The 25,249-nt window shown below is 41.7% G+C and overlaps 4 protein-coding genes across 5 annotated transcripts; 2 read left to right on the top strand and 2 right to left on the bottom strand.

Annotated features, from left to right (window-relative positions):
- Nucleotides 1–944: 944 nt before the first annotated feature.
- On the top strand, nucleotides 945–14,662 carry disp2 (dispatched RND transporter family member 2). Its single transcript, XM_026152368.1, has 10 exons — nucleotides 945–1,225; nucleotides 4,735–4,873; nucleotides 4,971–5,224; nucleotides 6,016–6,045; nucleotides 6,173–6,296; nucleotides 7,113–7,228; nucleotides 7,827–7,942; nucleotides 8,696–8,793; nucleotides 9,025–9,183; nucleotides 9,815–14,662. Exons 1-10 carry the CDS (start codon nucleotides 1,131–1,133, stop codon nucleotides 13,145–13,147), a joined length of 4,464 nt encoding a protein of 1,487 aa, XP_026008153.1. The 5' UTR covers nucleotides 945–1,130; the 3' UTR covers nucleotides 13,148–14,662.
- rpusd2 (RNA pseudouridine synthase domain containing 2) lies at nucleotides 14,653–17,299 on the bottom strand. Its single transcript, XM_026152369.1, has 3 exons — nucleotides 16,619–17,299; nucleotides 15,817–16,113; nucleotides 14,653–15,732 (listed from the first exon to the last, which is right to left on the bottom strand). Exons 1-3 carry the CDS (start codon nucleotides 17,243–17,245, stop codon nucleotides 14,926–14,928), a joined length of 1,731 nt encoding a protein of 576 aa, XP_026008154.1. The 5' UTR covers nucleotides 17,246–17,299; the 3' UTR covers nucleotides 14,653–14,925.
- Nucleotides 17,300–17,919: 620 nt separating this feature from the next.
- On the bottom strand, nucleotides 17,920–20,861 carry pcmtl (l-isoaspartyl protein carboxyl methyltransferase, like). Of its 2 annotated transcripts, none has more exons than XM_026152572.1 (9): nucleotides 20,776–20,861; nucleotides 20,293–20,460; nucleotides 20,021–20,125; nucleotides 19,831–19,862; nucleotides 19,639–19,743; nucleotides 19,402–19,522; nucleotides 19,211–19,296; nucleotides 18,752–18,921; nucleotides 17,920–18,660 (listed from the first exon to the last, which is right to left on the bottom strand). In XM_026152572.1, the coding sequence occupies exons 2-9, from the start codon at nucleotides 20,408–20,410 to the stop codon at nucleotides 18,648–18,650; spliced, it is 750 nt and encodes a 249-aa protein (XP_026008357.1). In that variant the 5' UTR covers nucleotides 20,411–20,460; nucleotides 20,776–20,861; the 3' UTR covers nucleotides 17,920–18,647. The 2 variants fall into 2 exon arrangements, with proteins under 2 accessions (XP_026008357.1, XP_026008356.1); XM_026152571.1 differs by having other exon boundaries at nucleotides 17,920–18,624.
- Nucleotides 20,862–20,925: 64 nt separating this feature from the next.
- Nucleotides 20,926–24,092, top strand: ccdc32 (coiled-coil domain containing 32). The gene is made up of 4 exons (XM_026152573.1): nucleotides 20,926–21,078; nucleotides 21,349–21,584; nucleotides 22,922–23,075; nucleotides 23,476–24,092. Exons 2-4 carry the CDS (start codon nucleotides 21,350–21,352, stop codon nucleotides 23,657–23,659), a joined length of 573 nt encoding a protein of 190 aa, XP_026008358.1. The 5' UTR covers nucleotides 20,926–21,078; nucleotide 21,349; the 3' UTR covers nucleotides 23,660–24,092.
- The last annotated feature ends 1,157 nt before the right edge of the window (nucleotides 24,093–25,249 follow it).

The following is a 25,249-nucleotide window of genomic DNA, read 5'->3' as shown; positions in this document are numbered from 1 at the left end:
CAGATGCTGAAACTGAATCTTAAAAGAGAGTCAGGTATCAAGCAAAATACCTTCCAGGTATTTGAAAGACTCCACGAGACTGATATGAAGATAATTTAAAGGACAGACAGAGTCACAGGTTTATTTAAACCGAACCTAAAAGTAGGAGATAAGCCTAATCTTTAGGAATATTATTCACATGTATTTATTTCTTTTTAATTTCAGTGATAATGATTGCATACGTTATGCCACAACGCTTTTCTTTCATTCCGATGAGGCATAAACATCTGGATGTTTTAATAATTCATTATTTGGAGCAATTTGATACATCAAGTTAGCATTGGTATCAAACCACTAAAAGAGATTTCACAAAATCTGGCAAGAATGAAAGGTGCTGTTATTAACGGCTAATTACTGATCTATGAATCATCACTCTCCCAAATGGTATTAATGTAACCGCTGGTTGCAAACCTCTTCATACATAATTTATGAAAGCATCCTTGATTACTGTAATGCAGCAAAGACAATGAAGGGACAGGGCTTAAATCTTTTTTATACATTCTAACTGACTGGTGCAATTTCCACTTACATTTCTAGTAAAAACATGCATTTAAGTGTTTTCCTCTAACTAAAGCACGTCATTATTTAAAATTAATGAATAATGTACTGATTGTCTTAGTCCCTTCTTTTTAAATCGTTAAGGAGGAGAGTATTTCACCCGGCGGTGATTTATGCTCAGCTTTGCTGTGATCAGCAGCAGTTAGCTATTGTTTTAATTGAGTGCAGCATCTCTGCCTGTGCACCTTCATAATGAGCAGCTGTAGCTCCTGTCTGAGCCGCTTAATCAGCCACCGAGGCTCACCACCCTTCACTCGGTCGGTGCTCCAGCACCGCGGCCAGTTGGACAGCGACCATACAGCCTCCTCAGCATCACCGGGGCTCCGCCAATCAGAGCGCAGCTCGGGGCAGATTAACCCAAACAGCCCTAGTGCTGCTCTGTAGTAGAAGCCCCAGAAACAAGCATTTGATCCTCGTGGACTCAGTCCTGGCAGATAGAAAATTAACCGTTTAGTTAACCCGATCTGATATTAGAAGGGATTTATATATATTTTTTTAAATAATCAGAAAGAAAAAGGCGGATCGGGAGGAGGATGGATGCTTGCTCAATAATAGGAGAAAGCACGGACGCGATAGTAATGGTTGATTCTCCTGTAGATGAAAAGGAAATTCGGGAGGCTTGTAAAAGGTGGGTTGTTGTTTTTTCTTTCTTGTTTGTGGAAACGTCCAAAAGCTTACTGTGTAACTTGATCAGTAGCGAAAATGAATGGATGTTAAAAGCAGACATCAAGGTGTGTGTGTGTTTTTTACCCCCCTGGCTGCTGCTAGTTTCGCTGAATGGTGGGTTACTGAACCCAGCTGTTTCTGCTGTAGACAGTGGGAACAGTACACGACAGGATTCCTGCTGCTGCTGTTGTTGTTCTTGTGTTTCAACATTACTGCAACAACATATATGCTGCTGTCTTAGTTTTAAGAATTTATATTGAATCACTGCGTTTTCAGTGATAGCACACTCCATATAAGTGCTTTATGATACTCAGAGCTAGTACCCTGAGTGCCTACTTTAATTTACCACCATACAAAAGACCGTTCCCTTTCTGCTTCTGACAGATTTGCAGGATTCAGTGAGCAGCTCATAAATAGTTGGCTGGAGCTCTTTGCGATCTGTTCAGTGTCATCCTGCTGCTTTAGTCAAACTGGTTCTTTGGGTCACTGATGTCACCCTGTCACTCACTTTGTTCTCAGCTTGTAAAAAAATCTAATGGATAAGAGGCTTCAAACATGAAAGCAGGGCTGGAAACAGCTGAGACCTGTCACCCTTCAGCTCAGCAACAGGCCACATTATTAGTATTATTATTATTATTATTTCTCTCTCCATGAACACTCCTCACTTGGTTTTGTCACCTATATGCAGAGACAGAGCATCACATTTTTACTCTAATGACACCTCAGGCTTTTAAAGGTTAACAGTCAGCACTCTGCATACAGAGTGTGCTTTTGCACAGTTCTTCAGCGTGTCTATATGCGTGATTGTCAGGTTAGGAAATTTTGAGAGACATGACATTGACTGACATCCAGACAGTTGATGCACGAAGCGTGCTGTAGACAAGAAAACAGACAAAGATCTAAAGGGAAATGTTTGGAGAGAGAGACAGAAAGTACAGCTGACAGCCTTTAAGCCTTAGAGATATTCTGGTTCCTCCCGGGGCCACCTTTGAACAACTTTAAGGTGATTTTATACACTCAGTTTCCAACTCAATATCACACACTCAGCAGTCATATGAAGGACTGTACAGAAGCGCAAACCTGATTTGTGCTTCTTTTCCACTTCATTCAGAGGGCGAAACATTACAATTTCAACTCTACGTTTTTAAAAAAATTAACATGATAAATTTGAAGCTTGAAAAATTAATAAACTCTAATTTAAACTATTCATTCGTATGTCATTGTAATGGAAGTCTAATAACAGCCCAGAAATACCCAGCACCTTCCTCAAGTCACAGTTATCAGTTTTTGCTGAAACTGCTTGGTGCTGGCTGTATTTTCCGATGAGTCTGAGATGTAATAATAAGAGGGGTTTCTAATAATTAATGACATGGTCTAGCATCACTGATTATTTATAGTTGTTATATGAGACTTCATTATTTTAAGAGGACTAATAATCTGGCAACAGAGTGTGTGCACGGTGAAAAACGAGCAGCTTTTGTTTCAGCTGTGCACTCTGCTGTTCTGATGTAAACTCTGATTTATGAGGTCATTTTGATTTCAGGGCACGCTGCCAGTTTCCCATTTTTGTCCTAGGTGTCGGGAGTAGCTTGGTGACACCTTTTTGGATGTATTTTTGTATTCGTCCGCTGAATTATTGATAAGCTCCAGAATTGAGTTCCTTTGTTAGTGTGTTTGCCTGGGTTGGCCAGCTCTGTGGAAACCATTAAGATGAAAACTCAGGGTCAAACACTGATATCCCACACCCTGTGGTCAAGAGGCAGCCAGGCAGTGTCTCCTAGTATCTTTAATTATATTCCTGCATCAATTCTAAGCTGTAGTGAAACACTGGATGGACTGAGTTTCTTGTGATTACAGTGAAAATAAAGTATTTACACTCTGAAGTAGCTTCATTTTGTTTGTTTATTCACTCACGTCAGCGTCTAAATAGGTCAAACTAGTAGATGAACAAATGCTTTGCGATTAAGAGCTTCTGAGGACTTTGCGGGGTATTTATTATTTAGGTCATAACACAATTTTATTGTAACATGAAGACAAAACTCTGAGGTTTTCTTCTTCACTTGGCTCCACTAATAAACTCCATAATCCCTCTGCTTATGTTTACCAATTCAGCAGACTGCTCATCATCATTTGTTCTCCTTATTATGAGATGCAAATAAAACCTTGTGAGGTCAATTAAGCTCTGTTGACTTACTCTGTCGCCATGGTGACTAGGCAGGAAGTGCGGTTGCATCCAGTCTTGCGTGGAAAAACAAGCATGTGGTTGACTTTAAGGAGCTCATGCCCACTTTCCTGAGCTACAGCCAAAGGAATACGCAGCTATCCTGTTAGGTCTCTTTATTTTCTGTTGTTTTTATGTAACGTAATTTTGGGGGTAGAAAGTGAAATAAAACTAAATGAATGAATGATTTTAAGGACATGTGATAGAGGAGGAATGGAATATAAAACAAGAGTCTACAGCCACACTGTGTAATTAGTTTAGTTGTTGTTTTTTGTGAACACTGTCTTTATATTTCATGACAATCCATAGAATAACACAGAGCATTAGTGCAGGCAGGCTATAAGGTCAAGCACAGCCAAGAATCCCATTACAAGACGCTTTGCAACCCACTTTTTTCCTAGCTACTCCTTTTTTTAATCCCTATCATCTCTGTCATTGTCCATTGTCATTACAGCCTGCTCTGTTCTGCTTTGCTTTGTAGTCAGGCCTTGCTGCTGGGGAGGTCCCAGATTAGAACCATGATGCCCAATAAAAATAGAAATGGAAAGAAAAGAAAAAAAAAGTGGCTTAAGTGAATGTCATTGAAAAAAACTCAAAGGATCACGGAAGTCAGTAGGACTCATCTTCAGGGAACTAAACAAGCGGACATGTGAGCCTTTCCATAACTGTGTGGGCTAAAGTGGTGAATGCAATAAACCGACACAGCTATCCACAGAAGAATGCTTTTAACATGACCAAAGACAGACAGTTTTCACAAGCGCTGCAAAATGAGAAAAATATAAAAACAACTACTGAATGCTGCCGTTAGCCACGAACCATCCCTCAGTCTTGTCTTGTGTGCCATCCTAAATAACCACCTACCCCAATGATGGTGACATGAAGTGAAAAAAGTCTCACTCTCTCGCTCATTCTCGATTCCTTCTCCTTCCTCCTACCTTCTGTTTTAATTGGCCCTTCTTCCTTCCAGTGGCTACAGCATGTTATCCAGAAATCCATTCCTTACCTCATTAGCTCAGCTGGGCTGCTCAATTCGCCGTTGAAAATCAGATGAAGTAAGGCAAGAAGTGCATTCAAGAAACTGAGTTGTCAGTCACTGTTTACAAGCTGAACTTTTGCACCTTCATTTGAAAAGAGCTGCTGCTTCTTTCACTGCTACCACTGTCAATCATATCCTCTCTCCTGTTAATATATTTCCATATTTTTATATTTTCATTGTCTTCCTCTTCTCCCCATCCGACGTCTCTCCTTAGTGAGATCCCGACAGTTTCTCTGTGCCCCCCTGACAGCTCTGCTGAGGCCCAGTTGACTGTCATCCAGCCTGAAGGGGAGCTATGTGACAGCTGCAGCAGCCTTGGCAGACCCTCTTCTTCCTTTCAGCTCTATCACCAAGTATACCTTAGCATATATAGGGATGCATTAAATAAGGTGGTGGATTTGGAAGGCAGTGACATCAACAGTCATATTGTTATCTTCCTTCCTCCTTTAGGTTCCCCAGAGTCCCCAGCTTCTAAAATGTCCACACTGCAGTCACTGTGGGCCAATCAAATCAAATGCCTGCCACAGCTGTCATTCAAACACCAGCGTTCCTAATGATGAAGGAGGAATTGTTGTAAAAGTGGGACACAGCTGTGGTTCTGCCCATCAGTCATCCTGCCATGGACCGGTGAGATGTCACTGGCTGCACGGGTCAAATGAAGGCGGGACACAGAAACCAAAGCAGCAACATGTGGTGACAGTAAGGTGTGTTTTGGAAAATATATTTTGGCTTTTTTTGGCTGTTTTACCTGAAAGTAGATAGTTCAAAAGTCATTGTCTGCATTTCAATTTTTTGTGTGTGTATTCAACAAACTGGAGAATTAAAGAGCTTCAGTGGTGCCGACAGTCGGATTTGATTACATTAAAGAAAAAAAAAAAGAGAGACAAATCTGCTGTTTCGTTCCTTTTCGGCTTACTTGTGCTTGGCCATAGCTTCATACTTAATACATGTCTCAACTACCTTGTGGGAAGAGGTCAAAAGTCACATTTATTTATATGACACATTTAAAACAATAGAGTTGACCAAAGCACTGTACATTAAAAGCATATTGCCCCAAGAAAACTACACTGAAATCCAGAAAAAATTGAAAGCAATACATAACATTAAAGGACAATAAATAAAATAAGATAACAATAAAATGAAATCAAAATAAAAACAGACCATAAAATGCAATCCTTTAAGTGGATGTTACACTGCCAAGGAGAATAAATGTGTTTATAATAAAGATTTAAATGTGTACCGCCGGAGCTGTGTGGATATGAAGATAGGTAGATTATCCCATAGATGTGTTGCTGATTCTGCAAAAGCTCGATCACCTCTCTGTTTTAATCTGGTTTTAGGCTTGTGTAAGAGCTGCTGGTTAGATGAGGTCAGAGCTCTTATAGAAGAAAATGAATCAACAAATTTGCTTGTTTTTTCCCACATGTGCACAGAGTCATTATAATGATAATAATTATTTTTTTTGTTACTGATAACAGTTTTCTTTTGTGAACAGGGATGGGGGACTGTACTGTATCCTTAGAAAGTAAGTGTGAAAACCCTTTTTTATCTTAAAAGCCCAAAAGTACTGCAGGTCTCTCTTAATTTCATCATGATGATTCTCTTTTCTTCAGCGACACAGCCTGATTCTTTTGCGGTATTTTATTTAACAGTTATTCCCAGGTGATAGTGGACTACCCGTTGGCGGTTCTGATTGGTTGTGCTGTGCTGTTGCTGGGATGCTCACTGGCTGCATTCTTGATTGGCCCACTGCCAGACTTCTCTGACCCATTACTGGTTAGTCTCAAATACATGTGCACACTCACAAATTTTAATATTCATTAAATGCATTCCCTAGCTCCAACTGTGACTTCATGATCTATGCCTTCCCCATTGCTAGTAGTCTCTTCCAGAGTGTACATCCTTTATGTCAAAATTTAGTCAGAGAAGGCCCCCATGGTTTGCTTTACAATTGGTTTAAAGTCCCCACTAGGCCATGAAAACAAGAACACTCAAGCCTGTACACACAAGCAATCTTCAAATTTTAATCCTAATTTTCTTGCTGCAGCACATGTATCTCTACTGTCAGGTTCTGTTAAATCAACAACACAAACATCCTTCACCACCTTAGGCTGAGTGTGGTTAATTACTGTTCTGCTAATGACTCATGATTTCAGCCATATCCTTTTAGTTCAGTCTAATCTCAGATTCAATGAGCCGCTCTGAATTAGATCACACTTGCTGTCATCTTAATTAAATACACCTTCTCACCTTTGAGATGCATGTTTACAGGATAAACACTGATTAAGAAATCATTCTCAAGTCTCAACAAGCGACTCACAACAATGAATCATGAACGGCAAAGCTAAAAATGATTTACATAAGAAAAGAAGTACGATTATGCCAATGATAAGAGTGCTGCTTTCTTTTTATAAACACCACTCAGTAAAAATATAAGCAAATACAGGCTGCGTATATACATGTTTATTAGACAGCATTTAATTTGCTTGATGCTGATTATATCAGTGGATGCATTTTGTTAAATGGTAACAGCATCTGTACTGCCTTTCACTGTGATGTCTGCTTGTGTTTGAAAGTGCTCTCTTTCTACAGGGCTTTCAGCCACGAGGAACATACATCGGAGTTCGCATGTCGAGCTTGTCCAAGCTGCAGGAGAACACTGGCCCTGGGAAAAAACTGTCTCTTTTACCACAGCAGCTCAGTAAAAGGTCAGCAGAAGGTTTTCGCGGAGTGAAGCACAGACTGCACCACTGACAGACGCACAGATGTGCTGCTGTAGAAATGGATTTGAGCAACCTGAAGACTGATAACATATTATTATAATTACTTGCAGTAAAAGCTTTGGCAATAGTGACTGTATGCAGACACACTACACACAGTCATTACAAAAAGAATGCACACCCTCTTTCAAGTTCTGGTTTCTGTATTGGGAAATAATAAAACAATAATTAATTTGGGCCTTACTAAGTTATGTTGGATCCTTAAGGCAGAGCACAACCTGAACAGTGTGTAACACAGGGCTAACACAGAGTGGTAGACAACCATTCACACTCTCACATCTACCTCTTATGGAAGTTTATGGAAGAGAAATCCAAGACAGAGGAAGAATGAATGTTGGACTTTAACTGAATCCTAACTTTGCAGTATTCCCACTGAGTTTATAAATAAGCAGCATGAATAATAATGGAAAAACAAACAGCTAGTGTCTATTGTGCTTATCCCAAGTGCTAAAAAAATATTGCAAATTAAAAAAATGTTAAAATCAAAATGCTAAAAAGGGCATCTGTCTGGTTTTATATGTGTTAGATTTGGAGGAACTATCAGCAGAGAAAGTAGCAGTGGCCACGACACCTCCAAAGCTCGAATGAAAAGGATGCTGGCCAGGGACTCCACTCTAGACACCTTCCTCTGCGATTCTCCAGGTGAGAAAACCCTGATCAGTTTAAGCTTTTCAGTAAAATAAACTTTTATGTTTTTAAAACTTAAACAAATGAAATCTCGTTGTTTTCACACTGTAGATCTACAAGGGTTAAGAGTAATATGTATCTATGCTGGCCATGACAAACTAAACATTAGAAAATTAAAAGGAGATAACTATGCATATGTGAATGCAGCCGATTCATTTCAATTTAATCCACCTCTATAAACTGTATTTAAAAACTGTGAATGTTGGGAAAAACACTGGAGCTTAGTAAAGAGTCATTAGTGGTCTCTGCAAACTTAGAATGAAAGACATAAACAACATAAAAGTGACCACTTAAATACAAGTTCACAAAGAAAAGTTGCAGATCAAAGAAGTTTTTTGAGAGCTATTCTTTGGGAATGGTATTCCTGATTTTCTTCTTTAAGCTCTGCTTTGATATAGTTTTCTGTTAGATCAAAGACTTCTTTTTAAAATACGGAAAGCTCCCTAAATAGATTTATTAGCAATCCCAAGCCCTAGGTTTGCATTTTATTGAAGTTGGCTAATTTCTATTCAGATCCAACACTGACGCCAGGATAAAACACACAAAATATGTAGTTTGCTTGCTTTCATCCCTAAGGATTCATACCTCAGAGCCCTTGACAAGGGTCTGCAAACATTCTGAGCATTTCTGACCACCCCTGTGAACTGAGGAATCACGGCTGGTCATCTTGTTCCTGTATGGAGACTCCATCTGTCTCTCTCCACACAGGCGAGCGTTTTGCCCAGCTGGTGTTTCGATCAGAAAACTCAGCCAGTCTCTGGAGTCTGAAGGCGATCCACGCCATGTGTGAGATGGAACAATCCAGGGTTCGTCATGTTCTACTCACTCCTCTCTGTCAACTTTGCTGAAACATTTAGTCATCGTCTCCTCTCTCTCACTTTTTCAGTTTAATACAGTGGCTGTGTTCCACATTTTAATCCATCTCCTCCAATAAAAATCACTCTACATCATCTTGTGTGAAATTAGTTCTTTTTTTTTATGAAATAGCTTTAAATCTGGGCATGCATTCAAAAAAACCTTTGCCTCCTTTGAAACAGATTCGCTCCCAGGCCCAGTTCCAGGACCTGTGCCAGCAGCATGTGAGGGTGAAGGCTGAGGGAATGTCCAAGAGCGGCTGTTGTCCAAGCTGGTCTCTGGGGAATTACTTGGCAGTCCTTACTAATGCCTCCCGCTGCCTCAGCCTCACCTCACAGCAAGTACTGAAGCTTTCTTCTCATTTTCAAAATTATAAAACAAAACAAAATAAAACAGGCAAAGGGATATCAGCTCATCAGACCAGTCCTTTTTATTTTGTAAATTGTACTTTGTAGGTGGATGTCTTGTCACGTTCAAGAAGACATTTGAAAACCTGATCTTGTCCTCAGAGTTGTTTGGTAAAGTAACCCAAGCAGAAAGTTGACCATTACAAGCTTTTAACTGCACCTCCAGTCATAATGAGCAAAAATCAAATTAAACCACGTTCAGTTTAAATATACTGTGTGTGAAATCTCACCTTTAGATGTCAGTAGATTCCAATCAAGTGCATAATTGTAGCTACGGAGGCCACTGCAGGGCAAACAACTCTGGCTGCTGTTCGTCTGTAGTGAGTGTAGTTGGTCAGTCGACTGTTGTCCAACTGAGGACATCAGCTGGTAAAGCATTATTATGCAGATATCCCTGTGACGTGGCATTTAATTTTCTTTCAGAAATAAAATGTGCTTATTTTACAAAAGGTTAAAGGAGCATGGATATGTGTGAGCAATGCAAACTCAGTAAGCACTTAATTATACCTCAGTTCTGTTGTGTTATCTTGTGGTTTTATTTTCCATTGTCTTTCTCTCATACCAGGTTTCTGAGTCTCTGAACCTTCTGCGGAAATGTGCGCCATACTATCATGAAGGACATCTAGTTGAAGCCTGTGCCCAGAGACCCAAACATGGCAGCTGTTCCTCGGTTCCCTCCCGCTGCAAACAATCCCGCGTGGTGTTTCAAATCCTGCACTTTCTGGTTGACAAAGACTTTCTTGGACCGCAGACTGTTGAATACCAAATTCCCACACTGAAGTACAGTCTTCTTTTCCTACCTGTAGACAAAGGAGAACATATGATGGAGATATACATGAATAGCCTTGAAGGCAGGGATCTAACCTACAATAATACGACTATAACTGGCATAGACTTTGGCATTAAGCAGGCTCTGTTTGAGTATTACCTGACAAGAGATTCAGTTTACCCTTTCCTAGCTGTTGTATCACTTCTGTTCACTATGGCTCTATACCTCCACTCGCTCTTCATAGTAGCGCTATCTGTAATAGCAATCACCGGCTCCCTTCTAACATCCTATTTTTTCTACAAAGTAGCATTTCGTCTGACTTTCTTTCCTCTGGTCAACCTGTCAGCAGCTCTTATTCTCTTGGGAAGCTGCTCCAATCAGGTTTTCATCTTTACTGACTTTTGGAATCTGCAGCTATCCCAAAATCCTTCAGCTTCCCTGGAAAAGAGAGTAAACAGAGCTTTGCAGGAAGTAGGCTATTTGATTTTAGCATCAGGGCTGACCTCCAGTGCAGCTTTTTTCTCTGGTTATCTCAGCAGCATCACAGCAATCAGATGCTTCTCCATTTATCTCGGAACTGCCTCTGTAATCAGCTCCCTCTTGGCATTGGTGTGGCTGCCGTGTTCGTTCATTCTGCGTGAGCGCTACACAAAAATGTCTTCTGCATCTGCGGCAGCGCAAGGATGGAACCCCTGCTGCTCCAAAAGCACTGGTGGCTTTTGGGACACGAGTTCACGCAAGAGATGCCTCTTCAGCCTTGGGCAGAAGCTGAGAGAATTAAATCGTGGTCTCACTGACACCTCCAATTTATTATTTCTGAAAATCCTGCCCTGTGGAGTTGTAAAGTTTAGATACATTTGGGTTTGCTGGTTTGCAGTGCTCGCTGCTGGAGGCATGTACATGTCATGCATAGACCCGGGCATGAAGCTGCCAGCTCTTGAGAGCAGGGTCACCCAACTGTTCCGCTCCAGTCACCCATTTGAGCGATATGACGCAGAGTACCATCACATGTTCATGTTTGAGAGGCAGAGAAATGGAGAGGATAAGCCTGTTACGTTGATGCTTGTTTGGGGCATCAAACCGACTGACAACGGAGACCACTTTAACCCAAGAAGCAATGGCTCTTTAGTTCTTGACCCTGACTTTAACATGAGCCGACCTGATGCTCAGGTTTGGTTGCGGGAGCTGTGTGGACGGGTTCAGAACCAAAGCTTTCACTCTCCTTCATCACCTGAAGATAAAGATGCAATGACAGGTAATATCTGCCTCGTAGAGCAGCTAATACACTGGATATCTGTCAGGAGGTGCTCAGAGAGCGATGACGCCCTTCATTTCTGCTGTAATGACATCCCATTCCCCTACCCTCCCAGCGTTTTTGAGAACTGCCTAAGCATGATGCTGGCAGAGAGGTATGCCGAGGGCCATCTGGCACACAGCGGAGGGGTGTACTTCCAGCCAGATGGCAGGGTTGCTGCCCTCGTGCTGGCATTCAAAACTACATACTTCTACAGCTTCAACTTTAGCAGAACCAGTGTTTTTTACAGAGAAATCCTGACATGGTTTAACAGAGAGATATCAGGAGCACCACAAGGGCTGGAGAACGGCTGGTTCATCAGTCAGCTGTCTCTTTTTGACCTGCAGCAGTCTTTAAGCTCAGAGACTCTAGTAGTAGCTGGCTTTTCAGTAGCACTCACATGTGCTTTGCTTCTTTTAACCACATGGAATATTCCACTGAGCATATATGGAACAATAGCCGTAGGAGGCAGTGTGTTTGTCACTGTCGGCCTCCTTGTTCTTCTTGAATGGCAGCTGTGTGGCACAGAGGCTCTGTTTATATCATCTGCCGCAGGGCTGTCAGTCGATTTTATTGCCAACTATTGCATATCCTACAGCTTAGCTCCACATTCAGATAAAATTGGGAAAGTAGCACATGCCACTAAAAGGATGGGATGTCCTGTAGCAATAGTTTCTGGTGCTTTTTTCTTCATAGGGATCATCATGTTACCTGCCACGGCCTTGTTCTTCAGAAAGCTTGGGATTTTTCTGTTTTTGGTCAAATGTGTAGCGTGTGGATTTGCAACCTTCTTTTTCCAGTCCCTGTGCTGTTTTTGTGGACCCCAGAAAAACTGTGGAATGATCACGCTGCCGTGTTTTTCCGACCAAACGGACGGTATGCTTTCTTCTTGTTCTGATCCTGGCTCTTTGTCGACTTCTGCGGCTAACGGGGCATTTGGTAAATCTAGAGTGAGGAGGAGTTATGACAAAGAAGCAGGCGGTTATCTCTATCCCAACCATCGTCAGCACAGGCAGAAACAGACTGCAGGAAGTGGCTGCGGGAATCGAGGGCCCGAGCAGTACGAGCTGCAGCCATTGGCCTATCGCCTGAGTGACAGCTTTGAGAACAGCACCTGCACCAGTAAACTGTCAAACCGGCCCTCTGTGCTTTCTGATGAGATTGAGTACTGTGAGGGAGATGTGGCAAGGAATACCATGGATGGGGAGAGTGAGGAGACATGTAGCCATCAACAGAAAATCTGCCAACCACCACCAGCCGTCCAGACCTCATCTCCTTACAAAGAAAACACTCTATGCCCACCAGGCCTGGCTGAAGAAGATGTAGCTAAGGACAAGTTGCTGTGTAAAACCTGCAGGAGTCAGTCTGTCAGGGTGAAACACTGGAGCAATACATCATCCTCATCATCAAGCATGGAGGAGACCATCATCAGCCATACACTGGAGACTACTGACCAGTCATCACTCTGCAAGGATGAAAATACCTTAGGGGAGAGGTGCTGTCACCCTCATCGCTCACATAAAGGACGTCACCTCTCCCTGTCTCAGAGCTCCTGTGAGGGTCTGGAGGAGTCCTGCGAAACGTGCCTCAGTGACATCGAACCAGGATCTTCGAACACACAGCAGCAAGAAGGAGAGGCGGAGGTCCACTTACAGCCAGGACACCTTAATGGGAGGAGAGATGCACTTCGTCTCTCACTGAAAGAAATCGTTTATGAGACTTGCGGCAAGCGTCGCACCAGCCACAGCGAGGAAGTGGTGATTTTACCCAACAGTAAGCCAGACTTACCAGATGTTTGGATAAAGAGAGACGGACAGCGGGAAGATACTTGTTAAAGAAAGCTGGAGAAAATCTTGAAAACACTGTGGATCTGACTCTTAATTTATACATATAAAAAAATTAAAACCAAAACAACTGAACTTATACAATCACAGTTGATGAAAAAGGAGCATACATTGTTACATTTGTATATTACACAAAGGAAATACAAGCCAACTGCAAATGTAACACGACAGCATGTTTGTCCAGTCTTGTTTCATCGTTTGTTACAAATGAGGTCAGAGCATGAGCGTGTCTTCAGCTAAAGGTTAAAACTGAAAGCATGACAGCAAAAGATGAAGCTTTCTATCCAGCCACAGTTTTAAACAAATGCCACATTTGAATATTAACTGCAGCTCGTCATCGACACAGAAACTATCCGAGTGCTGCACCTGCTGCCTGCAGAACTTACTTTGTGCCTGGAACTTTTTAACTTCTGAACCTGGACGCTCTGCACAGACTGGGTTTCTCCAAGCTGGGATTGACCCCTATGAGCCATATGCACTCATAGATTTAAATGTGAGATATAAAGAGACAGAGCTGCGTGGGGTGTGCCTGCGCGCAAAGCCGCAAACAGTTTATGAGCATGACTCAATCATTATCACGTTTAGAGAAGCAGACAACTGTCAGTGGGTTCTGCACTCTGTGGGGATAACATGTACAGTATGTCTTTTGTGATGATAATGTAGAGAATCACTAACCTACAGTTCGCAGTGTGTATCATGTGTGGTGTCTTGGCTTGCTTTTAATGTTTCACTTTCAAATTAACGGTCATGCTGTTTATTCTAGTGTCAGTGCCAAAACAATGTAATGTTCACTCGTGCTGATTTCCAAGGGGCAAAGTGGTGTCTAACAGACTTAACACTAAGGTTTATACACTTAAGGTGCATACTATTCAGGATCCACAGATGTCAGTAAGCCTTAGCAGAATTAGGAGGAGCTTGAATTTCTGTTTTAAATGCAGTAATTGTACCATCACAAGCAGCTGCATCAACAGTCAATTTCCCATACAGATCTGGCTGCAGTGTTAAGAGAAACTCCTGACAGGCGACCTTTATCCACACTGCAAAGCATTTAACAGTATTTATGACATGAACAGCATGTGTCAAATGTCTTTCAAACGGTTGTTTCAAAGCAGCTGAAATTTTGTGATGTGCAAAAAAAAAAAAAAAGTGTCCTAAGAGTAAAATTTTATATGTTTATGGTCCTTTATATGTATAAAACAAAGAAGTATTGAAGGTGCAGTGGCTGTGATTCAGCGAGGACCTTAAGAAGAAAGATTTGCCATAAAATGTGCCTATGAGCGAGGTTATTTTCAAGACTTTTCATTGCAGAGGTGTTATCTTGACTGTATAATCAAACATCTTTAACCAGCCTTCACTTTGGGTCACTCAGCAGAATAACCTTGCCTTATAGACAAAGGTAATCAATCACAGGCTTTCTATAAACAAAAAGATAAAGGTCACCACCACTCTTATTTATAGCTGTCAATGTTGATTTTTCACAAAAATGAAATAAAACATTTTATTTTCCTGCAGACTGGCTTTCGATTTATTTCAAATGTTCGCTGTGGTACAAGACAGATTACAGACTTTGTGGATAATGTTAAATTAAAATAGACCTCAAGGTGAAATGAGAACCACTCCAATCTTAACTCATATTTGCTTTCAAAGCAGCAAAACATTTTTGTTTTTGGTTCTAAATCAAAAAAATTAAAAACCAAAATCTCCTTGAGGATTAATGATTGTCTGAAGATTAAATGTCAAAGCCGTCAGCAGCGTTCATCTGGTCTGTTCTAATCTGCCTCCACCCAGTCCTCTTTTGCCCAGTCAGGTAATTGTGTGGAATATTCGAAGTCAGGTCCTTTGTAGCGTAAAGCGTGAAGATACATGATGAGTTCCTTCTCTGTGGGGTCTGGCCGCACTAGTTTACATTCACTACATAGGTGGTCTGGGGGAGTTTTCTGACTAGAATCATTTGCCCCAGTTTCATTTCCATGTGATTTGACTGGTTGAGGGTTCTGACAGTCTTTAACGGTGTTGTTGTCATTTACTGCCTCGATGCAATCTAACTTCTTGTCACTGCCACAAGCATCTACCTGTACTGGACAACTTTCTCCGCTTTTGTCAGATTCAGCGGTTCCAGCTGATTTGTCCATTTTCTCAGAGGCTTTATTTTTGTCTGCCTTGTGTGCAATGCCAATGCAGTCATCTGCAATATCCAGCATGTTAAAATTTTCCTGAGAGCGATGTTCTTCTACCAGCGCCTGCAGAAGCTCTTCATCACTCTTCCCCACAAGTCCCCCCTTCCCTCTGTGAGGACCCCAGGCTGATGACCCATAGACGGGATCATTAAGGATGGGAAAACCCAGGTACTGAAGGTGGACCCTGATCTGGTGTGTCCGACCAGTAAGGGGTAAACAGCGGACCACACTTGTTTTTCCGTTAAAGCTAAGCCTCTGGAAGACGGTCCGGCACTCCTTTCCTTTTGGGTCAACACGACAGAGGCCGATTTTGAAAGAAACAACCAGGATGGGTTCTTCACAGATCACCTCATCCTGTGGAAACTCCCCCTCCACTCGGCAGACATACTCCTTTTCAAGCTGAAAGAGACAGAAGATGTAAGAAACCTGTGGAGACATTTTGAAAACCGACTCGCACAAAAGTGCAAAACATGCTCAACATACCTGTCTGTCTCTCACCATCTGGTCCAGTTTCTTAGAGGTCTCAAGCGTCCTGGCAAACAGCAAGACTCCAGAGGTGAGCCTGTCCAGTCTGTGGACTGTATGCAGCTCAGAGATGCCAAACTCCTTCCCCAGAATGAAAATCACCGTGTTGTGGCGGAATCGGCCACAAGGGTGCACAGGGATGGAGGCAGGCTTATCGACCACAAGCACTTCGCCATCATCTACCAGAATCTCCAGTGGTCTGCCAACTACAGGGGGCTCGTGGCGGTGTACAGTGTTCCTCAAGTGATCATTATTCTGTGCATGGTGAGGGAAAATTTAAGTGTTTGCCCACCTCAAACAAGGCCATCCAATACAATCAGGTGAATTTTTAGAAATCAGAGTATCAAGATTTGGATAGCTACCAATTTAATGACATGAAGGGTTGTTCTTTACAGCTACCACATGTCAAATATTTGATCCTTTCAATGCAAGCTACAATATTGAACAAAGGTAATCAGATTTTACTGACTGATCATTTGGCAACATGAATTTGGTGAATAATGTAGCCATGGCATAAAGTCAATACCTTGTATTAGTATCCCACAAATGGTAAATGGCCTGTATTTGTAGCGCTTTACTAGTCCCTAAGGACCCCAAAGCGCTTTACACTTTCAGTCATACACCCATTCACACACTGGTGATGGCAGCTACATTGTAGCCACAGCTACCCTGGGGCGCACTGACAGGGGCAACTGTCAGTGCTAACTAGATCCCGTTTACCTCCCCTATATAGGTTATACTATGGACTTATGAGACTTACCCTGAGCACCACAGATAGATCCTCCACAGGTGTCTCGTTGAGGCGGATGCGACCCTCTTTAGCGGCCTTCTGATAATACTCAATGGACTCAGCTCTGAACTCATTCTTAAACACATCCAAAAGGCTCGTTCCAATCCACCGACCTTTGCAGTAGGTCTTAAAGTCAAAGTAATACGGATAGACTTTACGAAGCCCAGCCTCGAAGTAGTATGACGTCTCGTTGAAATGCTCTTGGCTAAAGCTCACACCTGGGTTGCGTTTCTGCGGTGGGGGGATATATCTCTCCCCCGGACGGAGCTTCTTCCCACCGGCTCCTCTCCGTCTCTTACCTCTGCCGCTTGTCTCTTTGTCGTCCGTGTCGTCGTTTTTGCGTTTGCCAGTTTCTGACGCCTCTACCTCTGTAGTTTGCTCCAAGGGCACCGGCGTGTTTACATTTCCCGGTGTTCCCGACTCAATACCCGCCCGCTCCATAGCCCAGCTGCTCTTTCTACACTGTGGAGAATTAAGAAAACTCAGAAACCGATTCGCTTTCTCGCAGGCAGAAACAAAATAAACTCCGCGACAATGAACGTCACACTGACTCAGAAAGAAAGATAATAAGCTTCCAAACGGCACCCTCACGTGCATCGCTCGTTAGCTAGAGGTCCTTCTCGCCACACGCGCGCGCCGTGATGACGTTTGTAGTCCAATCGGCGCTCCCTGAAGTTTAAACCAAACTATCAAACCCAATCCTGCATCTCATTTTGCACTTAACCATTAAAAGTAGACCGTTTGTTGTTATTTATGTGTTTTAATGTATTATTTTTGTCATGAAATGTATTTTTGTTATAAATTAAGTTCTATTCACACGAAATATAAATGACAGTGTTTGTGTTTGTTCATGATCATGTTTCTATGCTCTAGTCCTTGTAGCTTCTCACGATACCAATTCCCTTAATACTTCTTTGTGCCACAAAGTGATTTTTGATGCGTTTCATAATGTTTGCCTATATTTAATAGACTGTAATTAAATAGATTTATGAAGTTATATATAAAATAAAGAAATTACCTGTTTTGCAAGTGTCTTTAAAACTCTGTGTTACTGCACCTACATTATAGTGATATGAGTTCGTTTTTACCCTTCAAATGGTTTTCTTGGCTCAATTAATGTATAATTCATGACAGATTATAGGCCTAAAAGACATTTAAAATGGTTTAAATACAGGAAATCACTTTATGGCACAGCATCTCAAAAAAGGCTTGTTTACCCCAGTTATGTGTTTATTTTCAGTCTTTTTGGAATAACAGCAGTCACTAAAATATTCATTTACTTGGTTTTATTATTAAATCCAATATTTACATATGATTACATTACTTATATGATTCCAAAAATGTATCAGATTATTATGTTTTGGCACAACTTCCTAACCCTGCTCTATATTTACAGTGTCACATGTGATTTATTCTGCACACACATATTGTTAAATGAGTAAGAAGCATTCTTCCCACAAAAATATATTACTTTGTCAATTTGCTAAACGTTTATTAAAATTCCCAGGTTTGAACTTTTGCAAGTATTACTGCATATGTATCCAAATAATTCCCCCCCCCACACACACACACACACACAATTTTACCATCCATCTGAAATCAGCACAAGCATTCACATATCCTAGAGCTTTTCATGCTGTAATCTCAACAAACCCATTATTACACTTCACAAACTTCCCCAGAAATAATACTGCGTACAGCCCTCCCTCCCCCCACTGTGATCTACTGTACTTGCATCACTCTAAATGAATCACAGGATTCTGGGAAGAGGCTAATCAGTAGACCGCTGAAGACTTATTTAGTCACTCATTGTTTTATCGCCCTTGGAAGACAATCTGGCCAGGCAAACAGAGCAATATCCTCCTTTCATGTTGCTAGGTGACAACCTAGCAGAGCAGGTGGTCCTTAAGACAGAAGCTCAGTTGAACTATAAGAGGTGTTACAGGGCCCCGGAGACGCAGCACCAACGCCACCTCCTGCAAGGGCAACCACACTGCAGTCAGAGCTCACCTCTGGGGAGAGAAGGAAGGATAGCAGGCACAGGTGACTTCCTCATTTTTTGTGTAAGAGTTCAAGGGGTTTAAGGCTTTTTTCTTTTCTTACCCAGGCCACTGGTGCCTCTTGTCAGTCAAGGGGACATAAACCACTCCCATCAAAGCTTTCTTGAGGAAGCTCCCATCACTCTGCCGATCATACTGCTCTAGCACTTGACTGCCACCATCAGGGCCCACTGGGAGAACCAACCGCCCACCTGGTTTCAGCTGCTCCAAGAGCTTCCATAAGGAAAGACAGGATTTTTAAAAAGGGTTTCATACTTTTTCACTTTATTCATGGCATTAATTCAGCGCAGTCTGTCTTTAGAATGCATTTCAAGTACCTTCGAAGCTTAACATACTTGATAAAGTTATTTTAGAGACAACTGATTGGGTTATAATGACTTTAATATAGCTGTAGATACACCACAGCCTTCTGTGCCTTGTTTGCAGGCTTCAGTTATAGCTGAATGAGTGCCTTATGCCTATTTTTATTGCATTTTATTCTGACAAGAGCCTGTGTCCTTACAGCCTTAGGAACAGTGGCTGCTGCTGCACCAACATGAATGGCATCATACGGCGCTCCATCTGGGTAGCCGAGTCTTCCATCTCCCACTGTGGGCATACCCAGATATGAATTGTATTTTTTTTGCAGCCATGTGCTTTAAATCTCAATAGATAAAAGTGGCATGACTTTAAGTTTGACATCTCCTGACTCACCAACTAGTTTGATGCGTCCAGAGGACAGCAGCTCCGGGTCGTCAGCTTGAACATTTTTGATTGACATCTGAACCAGTTCGTCGATGTGTTCAATGCCAACCACTCTACCCGTGGGCCCTGTCTGCATATGATGGTAAAAAGCAGCTGTTTAACCTCTGTTACATGATACATGGGTGAAACCATCTAGCTAGTGGTAAGATTTAGAAAGAAACTTCTCAAATTTTTAACAGAATTCACCATTCTTGCAAAGCAGGCGGTGAGATATCCACTTCCTGAGCCTACATCCAGTGCCGACGCTCCTTCAGTTAGTTTGTCACTTAGTAGCTCCAAAGCATGAGCATGCTGTCGAGTAAAGCCAGCAGGAAAACTTCTGTTAAGTTTTGTTTAACCATTTAGTCCTCCCAGCACTGTTCAGTATTTGTTACTCACCATGTGTGGTGCACTGATGGTTGCCCTGTAGCCTGTAATTACAACGTTTAATAACAAAGTTGTAGCAGATCTTTCTCTATAAAACAGCTATTATTCAACAATGCAATGTGATGAAAAAACCCAGGCTCTTGTTATTGCATTGACAGTAACATGCATTTATGTGTTTAGAAAGTGCTTCTGAAATAAATACCTATGGATTGGGGAGAGTCTGCATATGGATAGTCTCTCGAGTAGAGTCCTCTGTCAGTAGCCAGCATGGCATTGAACACTCTGTCACTCTGGATCACGCCATGGTCTGGCAGAAAAAGAAGAAAAAAAGAGGTATTGATACTGAGTTGAATGAATGGAGATGATGATTCCAAACCAACCTGTGCAACATGTAACTACAGTCCCAACCCTCGTTTAGAAAGGTCAAGAAAGGTCACAAACAACAACAAAGATATCAAAGCTCAAACCCTTTACCCCTTAGCCTGCTGATAAGCTCTGGATTTGTTTTGCCGCTGGACATCCACGCCATTGTCCGGGACAGCAGCACACCCATGGGGACTGCCACTACTGCCAGGCGCAGCGCCGCTCGCATCTCCTACACCGAATCTCTCTGCAGGGACGCGACGATCAGCGCTTGTAACCCTGAGTACACGACACACAGATTACTGTAAAATGCATTCAACGGCCTGGCTGTATTCTCCGTGTGGTAATCGAGAGGGCAGTTTAGGTCATTTGTAAGATGTCCAAATGTGGCAGTGCAAATTCACTAATTACAGTAAACTTGACAGACAGACAGCGAGCGGTACAGCAGCACATGTAACGGCTATAACAGCAAGTTTACGTTACACTATAAGCGGATACTATCATTATACCGTTGCAAATGATTATTGCACTTTTTAAAATAGTAAATACCCCCCATATAAACAAATTCCGTAGAGGTCGGTAGCCCTTGTTTACCTCGGTAGCTCAGCCGCGGTCACTTCCAGCTGAGACACATTTCCTAATCCCCTCCTCAGCAAACCACAGCCCAATGAGAAACTAACCTTTTATATGTGAAGCCCAAACTAACCAATCAGCTCTCAAAATTGCTTGACGGGCGGATACAGCGTCTAATCAAATATATCTAAAAGAGGAAGTGGGCTGTCGGTCGTTTAAGGTTGTAGATCATGGATATGTTTAGCTAGCAACGCTAAACTTTAATCATTAAAATAATATATCTGCGTTATTAATTTCTAGCCTTTTGAGGTTTTTCCCACACAGGTAAGTTATGTTTCTATTCTTTATGGTAACAAACTGCTCGAAAAACGTTTAAATGCACAGTAATTATCCATGTAGTTGGTCAGCAACCAGCTTAGCCGTAAATGTAAACCTTACCATCAGCTTTCTGATTTGTCTTAATTGTATGTACCTTCCAAACATCTGACGCAAGTGTCACTGAAAGAAAAGGGTCTTAGTCCAAAAACAGAGTAACACTGTGTGTGTGTTTTAAACCGTGATGTCGACATCTCTTTTACCCACTGGCTGCACCAGAATGATAGACGACTTCGAGAAACAGGAGGTTCGGTCCAGCGGGGAGCTTTGGTCCGAGATCTGCTCCAGCCTGCCGGAGGTGCAGACTGAGGCGACCCCGGAGAGCAGCACAGACTTCAAAGACTCATTTCACCCGCCTGTGCAGGTTAATGGACAAGCAAATGGGACAGATACCAGTCCATCTAGTGCCAAATGGGAACCCATGGAGGATTCTGAGATTTACATAGCCACTCTAGGTATTTCCTTTTTTTAAAAGCTTTTCAAGACTACAGACTTCCTGTCTCCTCGCTGTCTGTCAGCAAGAGGCATGGAAATGATAAGATGCTAAATTCCCGCAAAATGAAACCAGATAGTTTTCTTCAGCATAGCTGGCTTGAATTGCCTATTTATTCTCCATGTTTTTGTAGTGGCTGACACATTTGCCTAACAAGTGACTGATCCCTGGTTTGATCCCAGAAGGAGACACAGATCCCTCTGGGGTTGGGCCAGGAAGGGCATCCGGTGTAAAAACTGCTGATCAAATATCCTGTGGCGACCTTTTGTGAATAAGGGCGTTCCAAAAATTTGGCATGTGTCATCTGTCAATTATTTTATTACACCCTTCCACTGTTTAATGTTCTGCCCCATACCATGGTGCTACGTATAACATATAAAAGACAATCAATACAGGACTACATAAAGTGCAAGTGTGCAAAAACTGCAAAAAACTAAACAAAGACAGTGCAACACCAGACAGAACAGAACGATACAGGCACAAGACGGTGCAGACACAACAATGCAATAGAAAAGCGCAACAATGACAGCGAGGTGTGTGTGGTAGTGTGTCAGTCAGTGTTCAGGAGTCTGACGTCTGGGTGGATGGAACTGTTTCACTCTTCCAGTGAGGGCCTGTTACCTCTTGCCAAATGCAGCAGGGTGAAGAGTGTGTGTGAGGGGTGTATGGGGTCCTCCACAATACTAGTGGTGTCTGTGATGAAGGGAGGAGAGGCTCCAATGGTCTTCTCAGCTGTTCTCACTATCTGTTGTAGTGTATTGCGCTCCGATACGGTGCAGTTACCATACCAGACAGTGATGCAGCTGCTCAGGACGCTCTCGATAGTCCCTCTGTGTACCTTAAAGCGATAGAAATAAAACTTCATGGGGGGAAAAAAAAAAAACTGAACCAGAAACAAAAATATAAAAAATGACAACCAATAAAAATACAAAACTATAACGTTGTTACAAAACACTTGACAGTATGTACTCACACATGATTAAAAAAGACAAGATTGCTGCAGAAGGTGTTTTTTCCTAATCAAAGAAAGATCAGCACTTATTTATTTCTCATGAGTTAAATGTTTTATTTGTTCAGTAGGTGTTTTTAATTTTCATCTTAAATAAATTCATTACATCCGTTACAACCTAACCAGTCCTTTAACCTCTAAATGGTTATTTTGCATATCTGCGATCTTTGCTGGCCTTTTATGACACATTGTACCAAAACTCACACTCTTCTTTGATTCTTAATTCAAAATCTGTCGGAACTTTGATCAAAGCTATAAAACTGACATTTTTTGGCTACATTTTGCTCCAGAAAACCGCCTGAAGAAGATAAAGGGCCAGTCCAGTGATGTGACCTCCAGGGACATGCTGCACTCCTTGTCTCAAGCCAAGAAGGAATGCTGGGATAGGTTCCTACACGATACCCAGACCTCAGAGCTCTTCCAAGGGGGCGACATGGATGAGAGGTAGGACATGGACATGATGTGAAAAATCATCCTGTTGGAGGAGGATTTTTATTTTTATTTTTAAATAGTCATTGCATCTTTAGATGTGATTGTATTATTTTTGCATTTCTTTCCTATGTCTTTCTAACTTAACATATTACAGCAATAACTCATCATCTCACTGTTTCCACTTTTCCTTAAATTCAAGAGACTTATGTGGCATTTACTCATCCCAATACAAAATTACTTTAATCTTTATCTTTCAAAGTGTCGAGTAGTTATCTGGAGATGGCCTGCTTCTTATTGCAACCTCTTAAGCCCCAAGCCTAACTGATCTCCTGCCCTTTGCCCCCGCATCAGGGAGCGTTGGGGCTTAAGAGGTTAACACCCTAAACTATTCGTGCCCTTCATCCCTTTGCAGTGCTCTCGAACACTTCAAGAGGTGGTTGATTCCAGAGAAGGTGGCCATCAGTGCAGAAGAGCTGGAATATCTCCTGAGGCCCTCTCAGAATAAGGAATCAGCAGAGTCGGACCAAATGCAAAACGGAGAGGACGCAGAGATGCAGAAACCGGATGAAGATGACGCTCACCAGCCAGAGAAATGAGTGAATTAAAATGGTAACATGGAAAGAAGAACTTACTTCCTATATAGTCGGTAAACGTGACTTCCTGCTCTCATATTGTGTCATTGCAGTGTTTTGGCTATAGCCTTTGTTATCAGTGATTATAGCCTCTCATCACTGTCTGTATCCCCAGCAACTGAGTGTTAAACACTTATTAACTCACATGCATTTTGTCCTCTCTATTCAATGACACTGCACCTTGAGAACACCTAATAAAGAACGTGAAATGATACCTTTTTGTCCTCTAGCTGTAATCCGTGTCTCCTACTATGTTTACGAGAATGGCTCTTAACTACATATACAGATATTCATTGAGGACCATATGTAGCGTCACATGAGAAGTGATGTTAACAATGCATTAATTTGTCAAAATGTTATTTTTCTGTCATTAAAAGGCTGACATCATAAATTAGAATGGCTGTGATTCAGTCCAGAAAAATATTGTAACATACTGTGTAACATTTTATTAATTTCATGTAGAAGTTTTTAACGATGTTTCAATAAAATATTTAAAAAAATGGTAAATGGTATTGTGTTCATTTGTCTGCTTGTAACTCCAAGGACAGTGTTGTTGAATTGCTTTAGATTTTGGGAGTGACAACGTTGGGTCTGGTACAATATGGCGTGTCATCAAGGGGGTATTTTAGGGCTTAGACGTGCAATATGGTGACAAATTAAGTGCACTCTCTTTCAGTTCAGAGATTTTAAACCAGGACATAAAAAAAATCATCTGATCCTAACCAAGTTAAATCATTTAAATGAGCAACAGCACACAACATATGAGACTTTTTAATTACTTTTTAAACCAAGCTATGGCAAAATGTGTGTGTGAAGTACACCACATTATTCAGTAGCTTGCAGAATCATCTTTAGTGGTACAAAAATAATTTTTTTTTTGAATTACTTTATCATTCTCTCCAGGACACGAGAGACTGATAAAGTGTTGCTTCAGTGAGATTTGCAGGCATTCTTTATGTGCAGCTCTCTTAAGGTTCAATCAGGTTGAGGTCTGGACTTTGATGTAAAGTTGCTGCTGTACTAGGGATCATTGTCCTGTTGGTTGACCCATATTCTTAAGCTCTCAGATAGCTTCACATTACTCTAGAATACTTTTTACAAAGGAGTTTATGGTGACTCTGTGACAGCAAGGTGCTCTTGTCCTGTGGCTGTAAAGCAAGCCAAAATGATCACCCTGTTAAGAACTTTAAATTTTAACATGCCAACTGAGGCCTGTAGAGTTTGAGATGCATCCCTGTTTTGTTTTCGTTTTTTTGCAGTTTCTCTGAACATTACATGGTCTGACCATGGTCTGAATTGGCTGGGACATCCACTCCTGGGAAGACTGGTAACTCCCTTAACTGTCTTCCACTTCTGAACAGTCCTTCTTGTTGTAGAATGATGGACTTCAAACTGTTTGGAAATGGACTGAAAACTCTTCCCAGATTGATAGGGAGCAACAATTGCTTCCTGAAGATCAATGCTGTTGTCTTTTCTTATTGGCTTTGTGATAAAACCCAAATGCTCACACTTACTGAAGATCAAATAATCAAGTGCATTTGATTAGCAGTACAC

This window comes from Astatotilapia calliptera, chromosome 19 (assembly GCF_900246225.1).
Source record: "Astatotilapia calliptera chromosome 19, fAstCal1.2, whole genome shotgun sequence".
NCBI classification, from domain to species: Eukaryota; Metazoa; Chordata; class Actinopteri; order Cichliformes; family Cichlidae; genus Astatotilapia; species Astatotilapia calliptera.
Note: the sequence above shows the minus strand (reverse complement) of the source record. Positions and strands in the feature narration are given on the sequence as shown.

What these genes read in the sequence shown, in the direction of transcription:
- disp2 (XM_026152368.1), top strand. Translation starts at nt 1,131, where the DNA reads ATGGATGCTTGCTCAATAATAGGAGAAAGCACGGACGCGATAGTAATG. An exon ending in CCACAGCAGCTCAGTAAAAG is followed by an intron (nt 7,229 to 7,826) that starts GTCAGCAGAAGG and finishes TATATGTGTTAG; the next exon opens with ATTTGGAGGAACTATCAGCA. An exon ending in GTGAGATGGAACAATCCAGG is followed by an intron (nt 8,794 to 9,024) that starts GTTCGTCATGTT and finishes CCTTTGAAACAG; the next exon opens with ATTCGCTCCCAGGCCCAGTT.
- rpusd2 (XM_026152369.1), bottom strand. Translation starts at nt 17,245, where the DNA reads ATGCACGTGAGGGTGCCGTTTGGAAGCTTATTATCTTTCTTTCTGAGT. An exon ending in ATCTATCTGTGGTGCTCAGG is followed by an intron (nt 16,114 to 16,618) that starts GTAAGTCTCATA and finishes CACCATGCACAG; the next exon opens with AATAATGATCACTTGAGGAA. An exon ending in AGATGGTGAGAGACAGACAG is followed by an intron (nt 15,733 to 15,816) that starts GTATGTTGAGCA and finishes TGTCTCTTTCAG; the next exon opens with CTTGAAAAGGAGTATGTCTG.
- pcmtl (XM_026152571.1), bottom strand. Translation starts at nt 20,410, where the DNA reads ATGCGAGCGGCGCTGCGCCTGGCAGTAGTGGCAGTCCCCATGGGTGTG. An exon ending in GCTTATCAGCAGGCTAAGGG is followed by an intron (nt 20,126 to 20,292) that starts GTAAAGGGTTTG and finishes TTTTTCTGCCAG; the next exon opens with ACCATGGCGTGATCCAGAGT. An exon ending in CCATCAGTGCACCACACATG is followed by an intron (nt 19,744 to 19,830) that starts GTGAGTAACAAA and finishes TTTACTCGACAG; the next exon opens with CATGCTCATGCTTTGGAGCT.
- ccdc32 (XM_026152573.1), top strand. Translation starts at nt 21,350, where the DNA reads ATGATAGACGACTTCGAGAAACAGGAGGTTCGGTCCAGCGGGGAGCTT. An exon ending in GATTTACATAGCCACTCTAG is followed by an intron (nt 21,585 to 22,921) that starts GTATTTCCTTTT and finishes ATTTTGCTCCAG; the next exon opens with AAAACCGCCTGAAGAAGATA. An exon ending in GGGGGCGACATGGATGAGAG is followed by an intron (nt 23,076 to 23,475) that starts GTAGGACATGGA and finishes ATCCCTTTGCAG; the next exon opens with TGCTCTCGAACACTTCAAGA.